Below are 20061 nucleotides of genomic sequence, written 5' to 3'. Positions count from 1 at the left end.
CTAATATATTTACAGAGATGAGATTAGAGTAATGTATGGGGATTTGGACTCTGCATGTCTGGAGGGTCGACACAGTATAGCATGCTATTCGTTTCCCAGGCAGAACAGATGCATTTCATTTGTTCTTTGACTTTTTTTTTTTTTTTTTGGAGCAAGTTCAAATACTGTGAGCAGCGAATTAACATTGTTGTAGGTCAGATTATACAGCCCTCACCCACCTGAAATACAGCTTTTTAAAAAATGTTGTTCACAAAGTTGTTCTGGCATTGAAAAGATATGCATGTAGAGCTCTTCAGATCGTAGCAATCTAGCTACTGTGTTAATGTTATAAAACCACAATTTTGAGATGGAATGTATTTTATTGATTGGTTTTCTTAATGCTAATAGATACAATAACATTTAGATTGAAGCTACATGCTGCTGAGTTTTTGTGCTCATACTTATTAGGTCTGAATTTGGCCATTTCCATGCCCAAATAATCCAGATCAAAAGTAGTGGTAGTGATACTACTACAGCATGTAATGCAATACAGTAATGCAGAAGGAATTTAGATGGACAAAAGGTTTATGCATGGTTCTATGAAAAACAATCTGAATGTTGCATTAAGACGATGTGAACAGTGAGTTTTTGTAGCTTTTAGGTCACCAGCGGTATCATCCCAAATCCAGTGAGTCAGATTGGTTGTGCGCTGAGGGCCAGCCTCAATGTTAAACTGCCATGCTCCGCATTATAGGCTTAAGCTAATGCCTCATTAGCATCAGTGTCTCACTGACTCCGCTCTGAAACAGCATCCTCCTCCATTACAGAGGACCTGTTAGCATCACTGCCAGCCACGCTCGGCCAGAGACTGAGGCACGCCACGTCGTTGCTCAGAAATGCCTGAATGCATCAATAGTACGAAGTGTATTGTCCAGCCCACACAATTAGCACAGCAATAAGGTTTCAAAATATTATAAATGACAGTTATTTAAAGCTACATTAATGCAGAATGGAACAAAGAGAACAAACTGTGATCACACAGAGGAAGGTGTAAAAATTCGCTTTAACAGTCTCTTTAAAGCCCTGTGTGTCTTTCATTTTGTTTACTGTCAGGCAGTAAAGGTCAGACACACACAGCTGGAAACACGGATAAGCCATCAGGGTTTGTGTGCATGGCCGTATTTGTACATCAAAGTCACTATAACTCCTAATCTCGCCTTGCGTGTTTTGGTTTTTGATTGTGGCGGAAAATGCCGTGCTTAAAACTCCGATGTCATGCAGAGGCTGTGTCTCCTGACACGTGTGGATTAAGTGTCAGAGAGAAAACAGTGTGTGATGGATTTTTTGCATTTCTCTGCTGCTTTTCCATGAATTTAAAGAGCTTTGTATAGTTACAGGAAATAACTATGTCTGCTTTTCATGTTAAATAAGGGATTTAATAACATAAAGACTTAATGTGGTCCTCAACCTGTTTAGTCATAGGCTCTAGGGATGTTTACGTTGGCTGGTGTATTGGACTGAAATATCTCATCAGCTGTAGTCATGGTCTCAGGAGGATGAATCCTACCCTCACTTTTCCTCTAGCGCCACCAGTGGGTTTACATTTTTGCCCTTTATTTAAATGTCAAAACAAGTATTGGATGACTTGCTGTGATATTCGGTAGGCACATTCATGGTCCCATATTCAGCAGCATCATTAGGACAAAATTAGATTTGGTTCCGTAGACTGATTTATGACTAAATATTTTTATCGACCTAATGACTTTATCTCCGGCCTCAGCTGTACTTTGTGTGTTTCATGGGACCAGCAGTGTTTCATTTAGGAACACGCTGCACTATGAATCCTGTTCTGGATTAATCAGAGAGAGATGCAGTGCAGAAAAACAGCATCACATGATGAAAAGTAAGCAAATTTATGCACGCTTAAAGACATCAGTTTAGAAACTTAGAGAGTCTCAGAATCTTAAGGTAGTATTGGATTCTCTGGAGAAAGTATTTATCTTTCAGAGGCTCATAGCTTCAAGCCACTCTCAACAAATAACTATCAGGATTCCATTTAAACAGCCTGAGGGCGTGCAGTAAATTATTTTAAACATCATCCTCTGAGCATTTAAAGGTCATGCAAATTCTATATGTGCAGAGCAGAGTAAAGGTGACACCATTGTAGTCAGACTGTGGATTTGCATGTTAGCTATTAGCAAGCCTTTCATTGGTCAGCGCGACCAGTGTGTGTTCACATGCTCAGCCTGAGGCCTGCAGTGGCTCATGGAAGTCGGCGATCTGAGGATCCCAGGCTTTTTCTAGCCTGTTTTCCTCATCCAGACGAACACGAAAACATATGACAGACGGAGATCAAGTTTCAAACGAGCTGATGCTCCCGAGTTATCTTGTAAACTTTAAAAGTGTGAAATATGTGGTTTGACAGGGAGGGACTTTGGACTAATCTGGACTAGGTGTTTTAACCTGCTTCCAGCTAACCTCCTCATGGCACCTGTAACAGACAGATATAGGAGTGGTATCAGCAGCTCAGGGCAAGAAAGCAAATTGCAGCATTTCCCAAAAAATGTCAAACTATTTGTATCACATAATGCACCGTGAATTAGCCGTCAAAGGATAAAAATATCAAATAGAGACATGACAACTTTACTGATCTAGCCGCGCTAGCTTTTAGCATGCACCGAGACCAATTTTGTAACTTCCTTTGTTGCTAATTTCCCCAAACTTCTTGCATTTTTGGCTCTGCCCTATGAGGTTTAACCCAACTAATGAGATGAATTCCTCCTCCAGAGCTGCTTTGCCCTTTGCTCTAAGAAACTACAATTCCAGACTGAATAAGGTTTCAAGCATGATGTAATCGGGCCCAGGTCATGTTTTGCAATGAACAGAAGTAGGGGAGCATGGGAGAAATCCATCCTGCAGGCTGGTCAGGTCACATAGGCTGTGATCTGTTTAACTCCAAAACAGTAAACTGACATACAATGGTGCCTGCATCATTTGCTGTCTGTCCACTAGCTATCATACCAGCTCATCAGAGACACAAAAATATGAGGCAACTTATGTTTGGCTCTTTTACAGCAGTGTTTTCCCCAAGAACTTCCTTCGCAAAACATGTTTACGGGCTGTGAGAGAGTGTCGGCTGATAAGACGGCGTGTGGACTGGCAGGCTGGAGTCTTCCACTCCACTGCCAGCGTGGTAAACAGCAGCAGGAGTGTTTGTGAGCAGTGGGCGGGACCAGGGCTCCACATGCTGTCCAAACACGTGGAGTCTGAATGCCATGGACCAAGAGACACAGAGCTGTAGAGACTTGAGCTCTCCATTGACTCACAGTCTCACATGTACAGGCTCTATCAGAGACAAAAATGTGCACTGTGGTAGTTTTCTTTTGACTTAGCTGCCAGATAAAAATCCAGACAACACAAAGATTTTGAGAACTTTTTGTGTACCAGTGATTATTAAATGTAATCCTCCACATTGGATTGGGTTAAACTGAGTGGGCACGCGTAGCAGTGTTGCCACGTGTGGTCCGTTAGTTTTGAAATATCCAAGAGCTGAAACCACAAACTTTCTCTGGCAAGAATTTCATGAACAAAAGTGACGCATCATAATGCAAAAACGATAACTAACTACTGATAAAAGCCAAAAAAGGTTCAGAGAGAAGACATGAATGCAGCAGGTCTGCATTCATGTCTTCTCTCTGAACCTGCTGACCTTTGACCTGCTGACCTTCACGTATCTTAGAGGGCTGCTGTCGCTCCAGGAGAGAGACCTAATGAGACTGTAGGCTGTTCGTGAAGGCAGTACAGAGTTACTGACAACATGACTAATAACTTCCTATAGCACTCATCCTTCTTCCAGGAATGAGCGATGCTGCCTCACCAGTTGCCCTTTCCGACTTTACAACCTGCAAACTTCAAGGCTCGTTACAAGGTTCTTCTTTGTATTTCAACTGCGTTTTACAAACCGGAGCGTTGCTGATATACGTCACTGAAAAAGGCTACTACGGGACCAACTATGTCATTTTTAGCTGTGTCAGCAACATGGCTCTTGGTCTGTCACTGTGATCCAGGCTGAAATATCCCAACAGCTGGAGTTACGTAATATTCAGGTTTTGAATTTTTACCTTATCCGAGTCTTATATGGAGATTTGCATGCTTTGTCTTTAATAGTGTAATAATAATGACATATAGACATAGAGAGCACTAGCAAACGTACAGTAGCTTATAGCATATTTTAGCTTTCAGAAAGGCTAACATGGTGGCATGGTGGCCAGCACATGAAGGACCATATGGTCTTTTAACATAGGTTAAAGCTTCTTTATTTGTATGACAGAATCTATATATTCAAACCAGTATTCGATTTTAGTATTGTGTTAAAAAATATATGTCAGTATGTTATATATTCATGTGGGATCAACAGAGCTGTGTGCCTCTGTTGTCTCCTCTGTGAAGAGCCAGAGCTGGCTAGTGTAAGTGGGTCACAGCTCCGCCCTGCTGCTGCTGTGTGGCGGAGTTCAGTGAGCCCGACTGAAACCCTCCTTAGGCTGATTCAGGGAGAAATAATGGGGCCAGCGACTCTCAATCCCCTCAAGAGCCACAGCACAGCACGGCAGCAAGCTGGCAGGGGAGGCCCAGTGGAGCACAGGGTGGACGAGGTTGCCAAAGGAGCAGCTATTCGCTCCATAAAAGCGGCTCACATGCTTGTAATCTACGGTGCATACCACACATGCTGTTCTAATGTACAGTACATCAGGGTGCATCGAGTCCATACTGTAAGGAGAATTGCTGTTTAAAGTTCAATTTCGCCTGATGTTTTCCAGTTTGGCCGTCCTCTGATCGAGGCACTAACAAATCAGGAGCTGGTTACGGGTTTAGTTTCTCGTGGAGATACTTATGCAGTGTCATGAGTGCAGATGACCTGCTTATCCGACCAATTTCCCATGAATGACAGGTTTCAAAACGGACATACGTGACTGTTACCCTGTACACATCATCAGACCTGGTGCTGGTTGCTGAAGATCATTCCTCACATAATTCAAAGATCAAAATCCTAGAGAAAAACATATTTGTGTTATAGTGAAAAAAAAAAATCTAAATATCCAATCAAATAAAATATGGAATTAAAAATCAGCTGTCACATGCATGTTCGGAAAGTGCTTGCGGAATGTTTGCACATCCCCATGTGTAATCAAATAAACAGATCCACTTTCTGCTGTCTTTACAGACAAACTTTGGAAAGTTATGCATGAAACTTGAAATTGGAAGTTTCCTTATATTCAAAGACTTGTAGAAAAAGTCATAAGTTTGAGTAAAACTTCCAAATCGTGTGATGATGGTGCAGATTGCGTGGCTCCAGTATCACAGCCATGATGAATTCTTTCTTGCTTGTCTGCGTGTGTGTACAAGCATGTGATTGTGAATGTGATTCTAAATTTGGGAATAATTGAGGGCATCCAGGAATAGACCAGATAGACACACACACACACACAGTCGCACACAACTGCTTCAAAGGAGCATCCTGTAAACTGTATTTTAGGAACCCGTAACTGTTATTGTTCGAGTCTGAGAAATTCACTTCCCTGACTCAGTTTGTATAACAAGCTGTCCTTCTTTTTGTTTGACAACCGGAGACAACAAAAGCATCACGCAGCAAAGATTTCTGTTTTCGCGTCCTTCTCCTGTGGTTTGCCTTTGGAGCAGAAATGTGCCTGTGCAGGTTTCATTAAAGAAAAAAGGAAGAGAAAGGGATTTTTTTTTTTTTTTCAGACAGACAGTCGGTGCAGAGAGGGGTGAGGAACATTGTGTCCCTCCTGGTGGCTTGGTGGTGGGGTCTTATGTAAGGCTGGTTTCTGCCTGGCAGCAGAGCAAAGCCCCCACTGACAGTGTCATACTGCTAATTAATACACACCAGCTAGAGGTGTGCCCTCAGCGGCTGCTTGTGTGTGTGTGTGTGTGTGTGTGCGTGTATTCATTTTGTGTCTGTACTGGAGAGTCGGAAGCCTAACTTAAACTTGAGAATATTAAAGTGGCACAGCTGCATTATGATCACATTGTGAGAGTGGGATATTCAAGGGGGACACTCTGGGTGAGACCCAAGGCGCCCAATTAAATTGCTATGTGTAGAATGGGAGCAGTGGTATCCTGAATGCTTCACAAAAAAACAAGAGACTGATTTACCACAGGCCTACATGACAAAAGATGTTCCAACAAGAGAAGAAAGAGGAGGATTATTGGTCACTGTGAAGAGAGCGAGTAGCTCAGTGAGGCTCATGCTGATAATTCCAACATGCTAATGTTTTACATCATGATGATGGAGCGAGAGGAGAAGTCAGGATCACCATAGTTACTGCAGCTCATTTTGGTTATAAGTGAGCTGTATGTCACATAAGCATGGTCAGTGGTCAGAGTCTCTTTACCCTTCAGTACAGTCTTTATATCTCACTAACACTAAATGTAACAATGGCAGTTTATGGGTTCTGACTCTTAAAGCCTCAGTGCCTTAATTTAGCCAGTATTAAGTAACCAATTATAAGACATGTAACCTCGTCAATATCTTATAATCAATATCTTATTATATCTAATAAGTTCTTGTGTGACAGTTCCCGATATGTGCATGTGAGCGTGTGGGAGACAGAGACAGGTGAAATGTGTTGTTTACTCCATGATTCGAACCTCCTGACCTCCCTGCACTCACTACAGTCTTTTCTGGAGACGCGTGGCTTGGCAGGAAGTCATTGGCTCAGTATGAGCTTCCTGCCTCAGCCTCCGTCTGCAATAAAAACACTTACAGAGAGGGAGAGAGAGAGAGAGAAAGTGTCGGCCGGAGAGTTCAGCTCCTCACTCTCCACAGGATGGAGGTAGGATATCCTCCTCTCTTGACACACAGTCAGGAGGCTGTTTGACTCTGTGCCAAATGCTTGATATTCCAGCAGGCGAGGAAGAAGATAGTTAAGTCAGATCAGACTGATATGTTATTAAATCAATTTATGTCAGAGACTTCTGAAGAAATTAAAGTGATACTAAAAAATATTTTAAAGTCAAAATAACAAAATTCCAACACTGCTGGATAAAGATAATTCCACACTTTTTTAAATAATTATTATAATAACTTTATGATAACAATGTGTGGAGAAGAAATGCATTTAGGTTGCATGAAACATTACATGTGGAAATAAAACAATGACAGCAAAGTTGTACCTCTTTAAATAAATTCATTTATTTCTGTAGGTTGCTATCCATAATCAATACAGACGAAAGCAATACTTGACTACCAGAATTTATAAATCATTATTATCATCTCTCGTGAGCATCACAATAAACAGTATATTGTTCTATGTACAATGGAAGACGACGACACATTCAAACTGAGTCAGTCCAAGATCCGTCCGTGAAAGAAGAATCTGTCCATGGACATGGAAATGGGGAGAGCGCTTTGAGACATGTCAAGAACAAAGTTCCCAGCGATGAAAACAAACCACTTGGCAGAAAGAGAAATGTACAAGGAGCAAAAACAGCCTCTGTTCGTCACAGAAAGAAAAAAAAAAAATCATTGATGCAATGTTACATTTGGTTCCACGGTTGTAAACTAGATTGTATTCATGTCACTATTGCATATGCCATTAGGTAAAGTGTGTCGACAAGGCAAAGAGATCTCTATAATAAAATAGACAGACTTTTTTTTTTTTATAGTCACAGAGACTGTGAGGGAGAAAAGCATACAATACACTGTACAGCCCCAAAGCAAAAAGCCCATCCCCTTTTTAAAAATCGGTAGACAAAGTCTTTACACAGGGATATCATCGCAACATAGGTAAAATCTAAGTCCTCTATGTATTTTCAATAATTTTTTTTTTTAGTTAAACTCTTTCTATGTACACAATATACACATTCAAGACTCTGAAGATAAATAGATACCACAGTAGTGTGGCACAGCTCCAATGTTATTCAACTCCGTCAGAACCGTTTCCCCACATTATGTTTCTGTGGCGTTCCCACCAGCTCAGCGATACATTCAGACTTGGTTAAAAGTTATACAATCTAATGTACACTAAAGGGGCAGCGAGCCAGTTGGAGTCAGCACAGTGGACGATGCAGAGACCACACAGTCAGGATGTTGATCGAGGGCTTTCAGGTGGCAAATCCCCTGGCAGCCATTTTGGAGGTTGGTGACGTTTAAAGGGAGAAATCTATTACACTGTGTTTTAGCATTAGCATCATCTCATAACTGTTAAATAGCTGTTGCATGCTTATGCAGTTACATAGTCTTACTTTAACTCGTAACATTACATAATTCTCTTCAGACAGCTCTAATTTCTTTATGCTGTCTGCCATATAGTTACATTTTCCAGACAGCTGATTCTCCAGTGAACCTCCATGATGGTGCCAGATGTGGCTGTTGGCCTCTCTTCTCCTACTACTCTGTTTCACTCCCTTCCCTCAGCGCTCGTGCAGCACTGCAGACACCTCTCCCCCCTTAACTCGTCGACCAGAAACCGGCCTGGATCGTGCGCCCCAACCTTGATATTTTTTTTGTCGGCTCCACCCCCCTCCATTGTCACCTCAACGAGACAGTTGTACCGTCAAATGATATCACAGCAGGGCAGCCTGCGTCGAGCTAAAAAAACAAAACAGGCTGTAGGTTTGAAGGTAGGAGTGTGTGAGGTTTTCAGGCTCAAGTGACTGAGGAACTGTGGGAGGTACAGTGCATTCAGATGCCTGGTGTTGTGGGGTCTGAGCTGAGTTACAAAGACATGCAGAACTCTTATAGACATTTAGAAATATATTTCTTTAAGTCCAGCGTTTTGATTGGACAAAAAAATAAACTAGGTTAGAATAAATAAGAAATTATTAATTAAGAAAATACTTTAATATCAATACGATAAATCAGATCTCGAGCAGCCCCACTGTACTGTACATTTCTGAAATAAATGGTAAACTAGGCTTTTTACTTTCCACAAGAGAATAGCAATATAGAGATGTAGGTCCAAACAGACTTACTGTAATAGAATATTTATCTGTCATTTCATAGAAAACATAAGGACAGTATAGACATTAAGGCATTGGGTAGGTCTTATCAGACATTCATCTTCCAAAAATAAATAAAATATCTAATCTAAATATAGTTATATACTCAGTGTACCTTGGTATCCTTGCTCCCTGGGCCATTTCTATAGTAGGTTTCATTGTCCACTGACATACCATACGTGGTCACACGTTCTCAGAAACACACACACTCGCGCACATACAGGTGGTCGTAAAGTAAATAAATAGAATCTGGGTACCATTAGAGTTTTGTTATTGTCTGACTATCTTTGCTTCTGTGCTTGAGCCAAAAAAATTTAGGTCACAGGAGAAATGGCCTCTGAAAGCGCAGGGAACATGAGACGCACCAATACACAACACGCACACATCCACCAATGCCCCCACACATACACAAACACACACACACACCTGTCTTGCTTTTAGCAAATTCACGACATGCATAGATGGTGACATGCTTGTTTCCTAAGTGTGTGTATGTGGTTCTCCGTGTGTGTGTTGCTGAGAGTCCAGACAGTCTTTTAGGGCCACAGAGCCCGATGGAAGGACAAAGTTGTTTTCTTTTTTTTTTTCTTTTTTTTTTTTAAATCGAGCAGCAGCAGGTTTGTGATGACGCCAAGTCAGAGGACAGAGAAGTCGCTCAGTCTGAAAGAGATGACAAGAGAGAGAAAAAAACATAGTTAGTGGACATATCTGAGAAGAAAGGAGTTTAACTTATTTCACGACATGCCAACAGCGGTTTGACTCGTGCACATAATCTCATGTTCTGTCCCAGTCACATACTATTAACTACTGTTGGATGAGCATTTGTAGCCATTTGCATCTGTCAAGCGAATTTTACTCACATTTTTGACATGTAAAAAATTAAATGCATATGTGGTGCACGTCCATCAGCTTGGAGCAAAGTGTTTGTGGGAGGCTGGTCGGCAACGGTCGTAATTACATAATCTGGGATGTGGAGTGATGGGGGTTGGGGTCTCTTGTCGCGCTGCTGTGTTGCTATGGACACATGCTGAACAGAGGAGGACCAGTTAGCAGCAGTGGCAGTGTGTGTAGCTGATGCATCTCTGATCTGAATTATACAAACAGAGAGAGACGGTGGGCTGCCTTTATGTTACAACAAATATTGTTAATTGTCAGTGTGTGTCTGTGTGTGTGTAGAGGAGGGGGAAGCGACATCACAGGCACACAGAGGGAAGGATTTACTTGAAGTCAGGATGGTGGTCAAGTGGTGAAAGGGACACTGGGTCAACTGGACGTTTCCAGGAAGAGCGTCCAGCAGTGAAAGGCCGGGGAGGGGGCTGCACAACTGAACGTGTGTGGGACGGGTGTGTAGGAGGGATGAAGGAGACAAGCGCTAGGTTGCTGGCTTTCAGGAGGACGATATCCTCACTGCAGTGCATGTGTCATGAAAAAACCACACAAGGATTACATGGTTACTGGGCTGGGACACTTCTATCACTGTAAGGCTGATGAAACTCTTTAAAAAGCCGTTGGATAACCTCAAAAATGTGCAGCGGTCAGGCTGAAAGCAAGGCTGTTTTTCTTAATTCCTGAAAAGCTGCCATTTTTGGAGCTGTCACCCAATGCACACATCAAGGCAAACACTATTTTAAATCTCTCTACACTTCCTCTTCAGGGGTATCATCATTAGATCTTTTTATAGATCTTTTTAACGTTCTAAAAGTGATAAACAGAGAAGGATGAAGGGCAGTTGAGGACATTAGGGATGTTAAGTCACTAAATCCTAAGATAAGTCCCAGTATCTTATATAATTTCCGATTAAAAACATCCAGAACTCACTTGGACATATATACTGACTCAATTTCTGGGAACAAATCCACAGAGCAACATCTGATAACTGAGATATTATTGTTTGGTTGATGTTATACATTATAACTCATAGCTGAAAGCGTACATTTGTGTTCAGTGCCACCCAGATATGATTTCCAATTAGATTTCTGTTCACTTTAGCCTGATTTGTGCTCGATAACAATAAAAACTTTGGACCTGCTGAAGCGGACAAATGCCAACACTTTGCATCGTGCGTTCCCCAGCTGCTGTCAGTGGAGTAGCCGCTGGCTCTCGCTGATCTACCCCTGGCCGTCTAATCTCGCCTGCAGAGGCTGTAATCTCATCTGGAGCCGTGGCTGGGTAAATGTGGGGAACGCTGGCCACGCAGTTATCTAGCAGCTAGCGCTTCTGTCTGGAACATCCCGGCCTACTTTAGCCCCCCTCCTCCCTGTGCCATGACACACACACACACACACGCTGCCTGGAAACTCTGACACAGGAGCCTGTGGTGTTACGTGTGCATGTTTGTTCTCTATATATCAAGTAACATGGCATTTCTGGATTTCCTGCTTTGGCTATTTGCACTGCTTTATGTTTGCAAGATCTCAGCTTCGGTGTAGCTCTGCTGTGGATGTGAATGAACCGTTTAACTTGTGTGCCTGTGTTAGTTGGAGATGGTGTGCAGGGACGCAGCAACAATGGACTGAACAATCTGGCTGATGGCTAAAATAAAAAGGTGTCACCTTTATGAGTAATTCCACAAACGTCAGAACAAAATGGAACATGTAGAAAATCAGAAATTGTGGGAAGTGAGGAGAGAGAGGAGCGATGATGTAAGATGAGACTCTGAGTGGTGTGTGTGTGTGTGTGTGTGTGTGTTTTATGAGTTAGGATTTGAAAACAGGTCTCATCTCCAATTCCTTCTTCCCTCTCTGAGTCAAAACACACCGCGTTATGACAGCCTCATCTACTGAGCATGCTCAGAGCGGGTTAGGGATGCATGGCTGCGCAACTTGACTCCTTCGCCCGCTGCCCCTTCTGCATCGCAGAACACTGCACGTAACATATATACGTAGCGGTCGCTGGCAGTCGCTTGGTGCATTTGGATCTACCCCGCCGCATCATCTTTGCGATGACATCACTCGCAACACTGCCGACTGAATGACGTTAAGAGGAAGCAGGATTTGAGTAGATGGACACGAATGCCTCTAATCTGGCCGACGAATTACACACACACACACACACACTCACTCACTGCTGATGGTCATGCTCCCTGCAGCCTGTGGGCGCAGCAGATGGTGGGCTGTCATTAGTGGAAGGATACTGAGTAGGTGTGTGTGTGTGTGTGTGTGTGTGTGTGTGTGTATGTGTGTGTGCATGAGAGGCACGCAGTAGTATGTATATGTTTACATGCTAGTGTGGGCACAGGCAGGGAAATCGGTGTAATGAGTGTTTGCATGTGTGTGAACATAGAGAAGAGTGGCAGGTGTTTAACCCCCTATTCTACCCCCCCCCCCCCCCCCCCGAACTACGCATACACACTCTCACACACTTGCCCTCCGGAGAGCGGCCATCTGCCACTAGCACTCAGGAGGGACTCGCAGTGTCACAGCAGGACTCCCTCGGTCTTGGAGCCCACTTACCCCTTTTTTTTGTCTTTTTTTTTTTTTTTAACTCTCCTTCTTCCCCCATCTTCTGCCCACTATGATGCCTGATGATGAAATTATAACCACTCCATTTAAAACGCCATCCAATAAATACATCAGCAAGCTGATATAGTCCAACTGTAGTAAGAATCATCTGACTGTTGTTAATCAAGCTGTTTGAATCGTCACAGAGGAAGCAGGAGCTGGTTGTTGCTGTCAGATAAAGGTATTAGTCAGACATGGAGGTGGAAACACAGACGGCTGACTTGGCTAATCTGGGTCTGGTACAGAACATCCACCTGGCTGAGCTGCGGCTAGCCAGAGCCGCTAGAGGAGACGGGCAGCTTGGGCTGAGGCAGAGGTAAACACCGCCTCAGAGTCACATGGGCTGGCCCGCCGACAAAACAAGAGGTAAACAAACACCTGACCCTTATGCCGGGCATTAAGGCGTTTAAGCTGACTCTAGGTGGAGCAAAGAAAAAAAGAACATATCCAGCTGTCAACAGCTTATGATAGCAGGGTTATGTTGACTGGAAGCAGGGCCAGTCACGTTTCACACCGAGGGGGCTGTCACATGGGTCTGAGGGGCAAATGCTAAATTCCGTGGGGCAGTTAGGGCCGACTGGTTAAGCGGTACTTTGATCCTGACAAACAGCCACATCTTCCTCCAGAGCGGTGGCATTCAATCAGTTACCCTGACCCGAGAGTCAGCAGGTTTTCATTCCAGCCAAACTGCATTTCACTCAGAGGAGTAAACTAATCAGCGGGGTCAAGGGGTGGTGGTGTTTGGCTGGAGAGAAAACCTGCAGACTTTTGGGTCCTGGTCCAGGGGACCCACCATTACGTCCTGATAGATACGTAATTAAAGCCCTCCGCGAGAGGGACCTGGCGCCAAAAAAACCCCGTAGTGCACTTTAACCTCCTTCACCCAGCGTCACCACACAGTTTTCTGTAAACAAGCGATCAGGTCTGCGATCCTGGGCTCCTGCGCTCCCAGAATGAACCTTGGTTGAAGAGGGCCTCACCAATGAGTTTGTTTGTTGCTTTAAAAAGCCTAAGTCCCTCCCCTGCTCTTTCAACTGAGCATACACGGCTGTGCTCCATCTCCCCCCCTCTCTGCTTGTCTTACTTCTGCTAAGTGAACAGCCTAATGAGGCAGAAGGGCAGCGGAGTGCACGTGCCATCCTGCCCCATTATGCACGCATTCATTCGCTCTCCCACAAACAGGCAAGCAGCACTGGAAAACAAAACAGGCCAATCTCTCACTTTCGCTCTCTCTGCACATCTCTGCCAAGTGTTCACGGATGCAAGCTACGCCACTGGAAAAAAAAAAAAAAAAAGATCCCTGAGAGGAAAAAAAACAACCCTGACTGCTCTGCATGAGTACGTGCTAGAGTCCACATGTATGTGCTTGACTCTTATGTCCCTCCCTCCCTCGCTCTCTCTCTCTCTAGCCTCTCTCTCTTACATTCAACAGGCTTTATTAGCACCGTAAAAATATTTGCACTCGCATCAAAACATGAGCGCAGAACACGCACACGCTAAAAGATAACAACAAACAATCGTGCAAGCACGTTGGTCATTTTGCAGCAAATGAAATTTCAGAAAGGATCAGTCATGTATAAGTCACTGCCATAGATGTAACACTGTTGTAAATTTAAAGAGAGCATAAATTAAAGCTCCTCTGGGAAAATTATTGATTTTCCTTACTGTGGGGGCAACTCCATGTTCCTGTTTATATACCAGAACGCCACTGACTGTGTAAATAATAATAACTTTTATAGCATTTTTCTGCCCCGTGTGTTCAAATGGAAACATAATATAACTTCTCTGTCCACACACAGGGGCCTTGTGGTGAAATAAAAGCCACTTTCTATTGAAATGGCCTGGAGCCGGGGACAAAAACAGGCCCCTCTCACAGCAGCCTTTCAAACCCGCTCTGCCAGGAATGTGGACCGTGACATCCAGTTACCTGATGGCCGCATAGCAACTCGCCCACTTTGTTGTTTTCCCTCGCTGCCTACAAGGTCACACACACAACACACATATCCACTTGTGCAGGGCCTCACATGTCAGGCAGCCACCCCCATCCACCTCCTCCAACACACATGCACACGGACACCCACCACTATGTGCTCACAAACACATGTGAGCTCACTGTGTCTGATAAACGGCGTGGGGACAGAGGGTCAAACTTGACTTTAATGTCAACATTCTGACGTCCCTGTGATGTTTGTTTACACCGTCCGGTGTCCCACGCTGCAGCTTTATTTTGTTCATTGGGATATTCTGGGACAAGGTATTGATCACAGGATGGTGGGAACGAGGGGTCTAGAGAGGTCAGATCGATGTGCAACACATCCTAATGCCTACCCAACTGAAAAACAACAGCCGGAAATGCCCACAGCTCCGTGTGACATTACAACTGACAGGAAGCCTCATCTGTCAGCTTTGAGGCATTCCTGTGGCATTACCAGCAGCATTACTGCTAATAACAAGCCATAGTAAAGCACTTTTACAGACTTAATAAGGAACTATTTAATTACTATGAATTTACTGAAGGCTGATAAAAATCTTTTCTTTTTAAGTTTTAAACAAAAAACTTTCATTCATAATAAGCGTTGGTGGAATGCTGAAGTCCATTTGTGTATTTTTGGTAACTACAGCCCACAACAGCAGCAGCGAGGCAGCATCCTGCTCTGTCATGGTGCTTGTTTACTTCAGAGCTCTCAGCCTGGTCACGTTTCATAGCAGCCTCGTGATGCGTTCACATGTTGTGGGAAATAGTGGGTTTACCAAATATGAACGATCCAAAAAGGCAGTGAAGGAAATATACAGAATGACTTCAACTCTCCTCTTCATTTTGACGCTCAACAAACTCTGTTTATTTTTCTTTTTTTGTTGTTGTTGTAGACGCAAATGTGCGATTTGTGTTACAGGATCTGTAAGTATTCAGAAGTAGGAGCTTAGGAAAGGCACCTGAATGCAGCATCAGTACCACCTTCTTATGCACTTTGAAATCCTTGGAGCCAGTTTGAATTTGAATCTAGAGGAAATGCAAGTTTGCGTTCATCCTGTCGACTTTACAGGACAGCTCTCGATTCATACAGTAAAGCCAAACTGTTTTGGTCATTTGTTTCAATTAACAGGAGTTTAAATTTCTTCAGCAGCAGGAGCTGAAAGTTAAAAGTTTAGTTTGTTTTGCAGTAAAACATCTAACGTCAGACTCACTCACCTTTGGCAGTGGTTGCAGCCTCCTTGAATCCCAAACAGACATATGGTGTGCTGTGTAATCCATTGATACCCCCTTTGCAGCTGCTGGTGGGTTTGAAGCCAACCAGGTCTTCACATTTCTCCACGTTCCTGTTGTCCAGCAGGTTCAAAGCGATGTAGTTCAGTCCGTTCGGGTACCCGGCCGAGCTCTGCTGGTTCACCGGGCTGCCATACTCCTCGTCAGAGCCTTCGCTGCTCCGGGACGAGATGTTCTCCACCGAGCTGTGCCTCTTCACCATGTCAGCGCGGGCAAAGGAGGGGAAGACCGGAGTCACTGTGGCGGTGGAGGAGAAGGTCTCAGAGCTGTGGCGCCGACGTCCCTGCGGATTGGCTCGGATCACCTTGGCCGAGCAGTCGGGGTCCACTGTGGAGGAAGAGCTGGCTCCAAGCAGGAAGACCCCAATGCCTTGAGGGACTCCCTGGTCCTCCAGAGAAAGCCTCCTCTCCCTGCTGCTCTGGCTGCTGGAACCATATTAAAAATAGGAGATATATTTAATAATAATAATGTAGCTTTAATTTTCATTCTGAAGTCAGAGAAATATTAAGGACATTTACATGACGTTGAGTCTTGGCTCCTTTTGCATAATTCACATCCCAACTTTGAAATCCTGATCTGCCTCTTGCTTCCACCATCTCCATCTCTCAAGGATGGTGGCTTAGACCTGGATTCACCTTAACAGTTTTCATAATGTACTGAACACATACATTTATTCATTGGGTAAAAATGTACATTTATTCATGCAGAGGAATTAAAATGCCTGTGAGCTGTTCTTCCATAACTGAATTCCTCTTTTCAGATAAATCATATAACCAGACAGTTGAAATAACTTATGTAAATCAGAAAAACTGCTCCCTCCCAACACTGATACACATACCTTGCTGTGCTCTGAGGAACAAGCTGTGGAGGAGAGCTGGTCATCCCAAATGTCATCTCAGTGTAGTCATTTTTCACCTCATTGCCGAGGCCCTGAGACCCTTTCTCACTTGCCAGATGGTACACTCCATCCTCCTCTGAGCAGGGGCACATGGATAACACTGGGAGCGTGTCCAGGCGCTCAGCAGGAGTGTCAGCCTCCTTGGGCGACTGTGAGCCCAGCTCCAAATTAATGTAGTCTGTCAGGGAGGACCTCCCTGGGCCCCCACCGCTGGAACCCAGCGATGAAGACTGGCTCTCTGTGGATACGATGGAGGGAGGGGAGAATCTGGAGCCACTGAAGTCAATGTTAATGTACTCCCCAGGGCTCCGGGGCTCTCCAGGCAGGGGGTGTTCATTCATGCTGGGTAGGGTCCTCAGGGTGTCCAGGGATAGCCTATTAGGCCTGCCCAGTCTCCCTCTGTAGGGCAGGCTCTCTGCCCGGCCGTGTCTGACAGGTGAGGGTACTGAGGGGCTCAGAGGTGAGGTCTGAGCCGTGCTGGGCTGCATCACTGAATAATAGTCGGACTCCCCCGCCCTCTGCCTCAAACTCTGAGGGCTCATCAACACATACTGACTGTTATCTTCATTCTTGGAGGCCTGGAGTTTAGCAGGTAGCGTGAGGGAGCCGGCCTGGTAAGCTGACCTCACTGATGCAGGTTCACCAGCCATCATGCCCAAGTAGTAGTCAGGGGGGGTCTGGAGTGGAGGTGGGTTTCCAGGTGACATGTTCATGTATTCACCATGCCTGTCTGGGCTCTCCATGGAGGATTTGGAGCCGCACCACATTCTCATGTAGCCATTGTCCTCCAGAGAGCTGCTGCAGGGGGAGTTGGTTTTGTAGCCACTGCTGGCAGCCGCCTGAGGATGCACCCTGGGGTTCACAATCTGCTTCGGTGCTGAGACACACATGGGACTCATGGGCACGTAGTTGTCTACCTTTCCAGACTGGGGTGCTACACCTGGCGTCATGGGCATGTAGCCATCATCGCCAAGGTTACTACTGGAGCTCCTGGATGAACCGATTTCAATGTCTCCATAATCCTCGGGGTAGCAAACTTTGGGCGAGGCAGAGTGAGAGTTCTGTCCGTGGGCCATCCTCATGAGTGTGTACTCATCCAGAGAGGCTGAGGACAGCGGTGCCACCACCCTCTGTTGACGTGGTGTGGTGAGGGAGTGCGTCCGCTTCCTGTAAGCCTTGTCAAATGCCAGACCATCACCGCCAGCGCCAGACCTGCTGCCATTCACTCCCTCCATTATCATGTAGCCACAGGGGTCGCTGATGTCACGGGATGGAGGCGTGCTGGACAGGGAGTCAGGGGTGTCACTGCGGGTGAGGGGGAGGAATCTGGGTTCACCTGGGCTGGAGCTGTAATCATCACACAGCATGAAGCCGGTGTCGCTGAGGGAGCCAGAGATGGAGGCGCTGCAGCTGAAAGGCCGCCTGGCTTTGTCAGGAGTGGAGATACTAGCCCCCCCTCTGGGAGACATGCTAATGGGGCTGGAGGCGGCTGGAGGGGAGTTGGACACCGGCATGGACCGGCTGTGATGCAAGTTGGAGGATGACTCTAGCATTCTGCAGGTGCGTCCACTGCTGAGGGTGTGAGACCTGCTGAGGTGATTCCCAGAGTTTGGACTGGTGGGACTCCCATTCACAGATATGGACATGGACACAGGCCGGGTCACGCTTCCATCTCCCTCGCTGGCCGTTCTTATCCGACAGGATGTGAACTTTCTCCCTGGGGACGTGGCTGCCATGCTATCTGTCCTGGATCTCCTCACCAGGCCCGTCTGACTGGGGGGTAGGTTGTTGAGGTTGCGTCTGGTGGGCACAGAGATGGGGTTCGTGCTGGCAGACTGGCTCTTGCTCCGCGGCCTGAACTCAGACAGCTCCTTCATGGCTTTCATGGCCTCCAGGATGGTCTCATGGATGTTCTGCGCCACCACAGAGTCCTCTGCCTGCATCCAGAACTCCCCGGGCCCGGTGACCGCCGACCGGCCCACCTCTATGAAGAAGAAGCTGTCTGAGTGGCCACATCTCCGGATGTTCATGAGCTGTAAACTGACAGCTGCTGTCTCAGAGTTCAGTTTGACAAAGCTGATGGTCCGGCTGGACAAACACAGCCTGTACACTCCAGTGAGGTTCTTGATCTGACCCAAGCCTTTGGATTTCAAGTTGACCTGCCATACCTCTTTATAAGCAGCTGCTGCGGGAGTAATGAGTCCGTAACTGGCCTCCTCAAAGCCCACTAGAGAGGAGGTAGATGCGGGGCTGTCGTACACTTTCCCCTCGGCTATTAAATCAGTCAAAACCCTGTACCAGCTCTCCTGATCCTGCTCGTTGTCTGCAGCCACAGCGAAGTACTCGTCCTTGGTGTAGAGGGCGATGAGGTGCTTGTGTTTGGCATCAGCCCGTTTGTTTACGCACAGACAGGAGTCCAAAGTTATCACCCGTTTCGCAGCGGACTTGTTCCTCCATTTCTTCTCGCTTTCATAATACTCCAGCCGGGCAGGACAGCGATCGGTCGGCTCTCGGAGCACGAAGAAGCGCCTGTGGCCGTGTTTCTGCTTCCTCAGGTACCCGCACTTCTTCACCCCATTCGTCCCGTTAGATAACAGGTGTCCTCCCGTCGCCGGAGGACTTGCCATTTCTCCCGACTTCTCTTTCAAGTTCCAGATAAGCAAAGTCCTTTTTTTTTTTTTTTTTTTTTTTTCAATAAGTCGCAGCAAAAGCAAACTTTAAAGGTAACCCGTTTTTTATGTATCTAATCCATAGCAGACGCCGATATCTGTGTCCGCTGTCCGCCACGGTAGAAGAAACAGTACAGTCGGACCAGACCAGACCAGGGACCGATCTGATCCTGGAGAAAAACAACATGTGACGCTGCTGCTCTAAAAACAGAATAAAACACAGAGTCATAGGGGGGCGGTGCGTCCTGCAGGGGCCGTGCCTGTCCATCATCCGGCTGAGGCGCTGCCTATTGGCCGCTTTAATAATTCACTGCGAGCAAACCCCGCCCCTGCTTTTCTAACAGCTCTCTGATGTAGAAACAGAAATTATCAGCAGCCCATTGAATAACACGAATTCCTGTATATCCTACTGTAAAACTAAAGCGCTATACACAAACACACACCCGTTGCTCCCATGGCTGCTGTTATAATCTGTTTTAATATAGTAGAATGATACCTCCATTCAAATAGTCCATTTTTTTTTTTTGGAATGTGATTGATAGGTAAACTGAGCCCATTTGGATTAATGAGGATTTGAAATGTGCAACACATTGCTGGAGTGTAACCATTCATTTATCAGGCAGCAACACTGTAAACAACCCTGACGTCCCGCTTGTTATATAAGGAGTGTTGTGGCCTATTTTTAAACCTGTGGGTATTCCTCTCCAACTGGAACCTTGCGTTTCCTAT

General features: G+C 45.4%; 1 protein-coding gene across 3 annotated transcripts; it reads right to left on the bottom strand.

The window, feature by feature from the left end:
- Positions 1 to 7172: 7172 nt before the first annotated feature.
- On the bottom strand, positions 7173 to 19533 carry LOC121177630 (insulin receptor substrate 2-like). 3 transcript variants are annotated; one of them, XM_041031907.1, is made up of 3 exons: positions 16604 to 19533; positions 15691 to 16190; positions 7173 to 9660 (listed from the first exon to the last, which is right to left on the bottom strand). In XM_041031907.1, the coding sequence occupies exons 1-3, from the start codon at positions 19288 to 19290 to the stop codon at positions 9656 to 9658; spliced, it is 3192 nt and encodes a 1063-aa protein (XP_040887841.1). In that variant the 5' UTR covers positions 19291 to 19533; the 3' UTR covers positions 7173 to 9655. The 3 variants fall into 3 exon arrangements, with proteins under 3 accessions (XP_040887841.1, XP_040887840.1, XP_040887839.1); XM_041031906.1 differs by lacking the exon at positions 7173 to 9660 and adding an exon at positions 9698 to 10087 and having other exon boundaries at positions 15691 to 16187; XM_041031905.1 differs by lacking the exon at positions 7173 to 9660 and adding an exon at positions 9700 to 10087.
- Positions 19534 to 20061: the final 528 nt, after the last annotated feature.

The sequence above is a fragment of the Toxotes jaculatrix genome, chromosome 24 (assembly GCF_017976425.1).
Source record: "Toxotes jaculatrix isolate fToxJac2 chromosome 24, fToxJac2.pri, whole genome shotgun sequence".
In the NCBI taxonomy this organism is placed as follows: domain Eukaryota; kingdom Metazoa; phylum Chordata; class Actinopteri; family Toxotidae; genus Toxotes; species Toxotes jaculatrix.
The sequence above is the reverse complement of the archived record's forward strand: the minus strand, read 5'-3'. Positions and strand labels throughout refer to the sequence as shown.

What these genes read in the sequence shown, in the direction of transcription:
- LOC121177630 (XM_041031905.1), bottom strand. Translation starts at nt 19,290, where the DNA reads ATGGCAAGTCCTCCGGCGACGGGAGGACACCTGTTATCTAACGGGACG. An exon ending in GTTCCTCAGAGCACAGCAAG is followed by an intron (nt 16,191 to 16,603) that starts GTATGTGTATCA and finishes ATATGGTTCCAG; the next exon opens with CAGCCAGAGCAGCAGGGAGA. An exon ending in GGCTGCAACCACTGCCAAAG is followed by an intron (nt 10,088 to 15,690) that starts GTGAGTGAGTCT and finishes TGTATAATTCAG; the next exon opens with ATCAGAGATGCATCAGCTAC.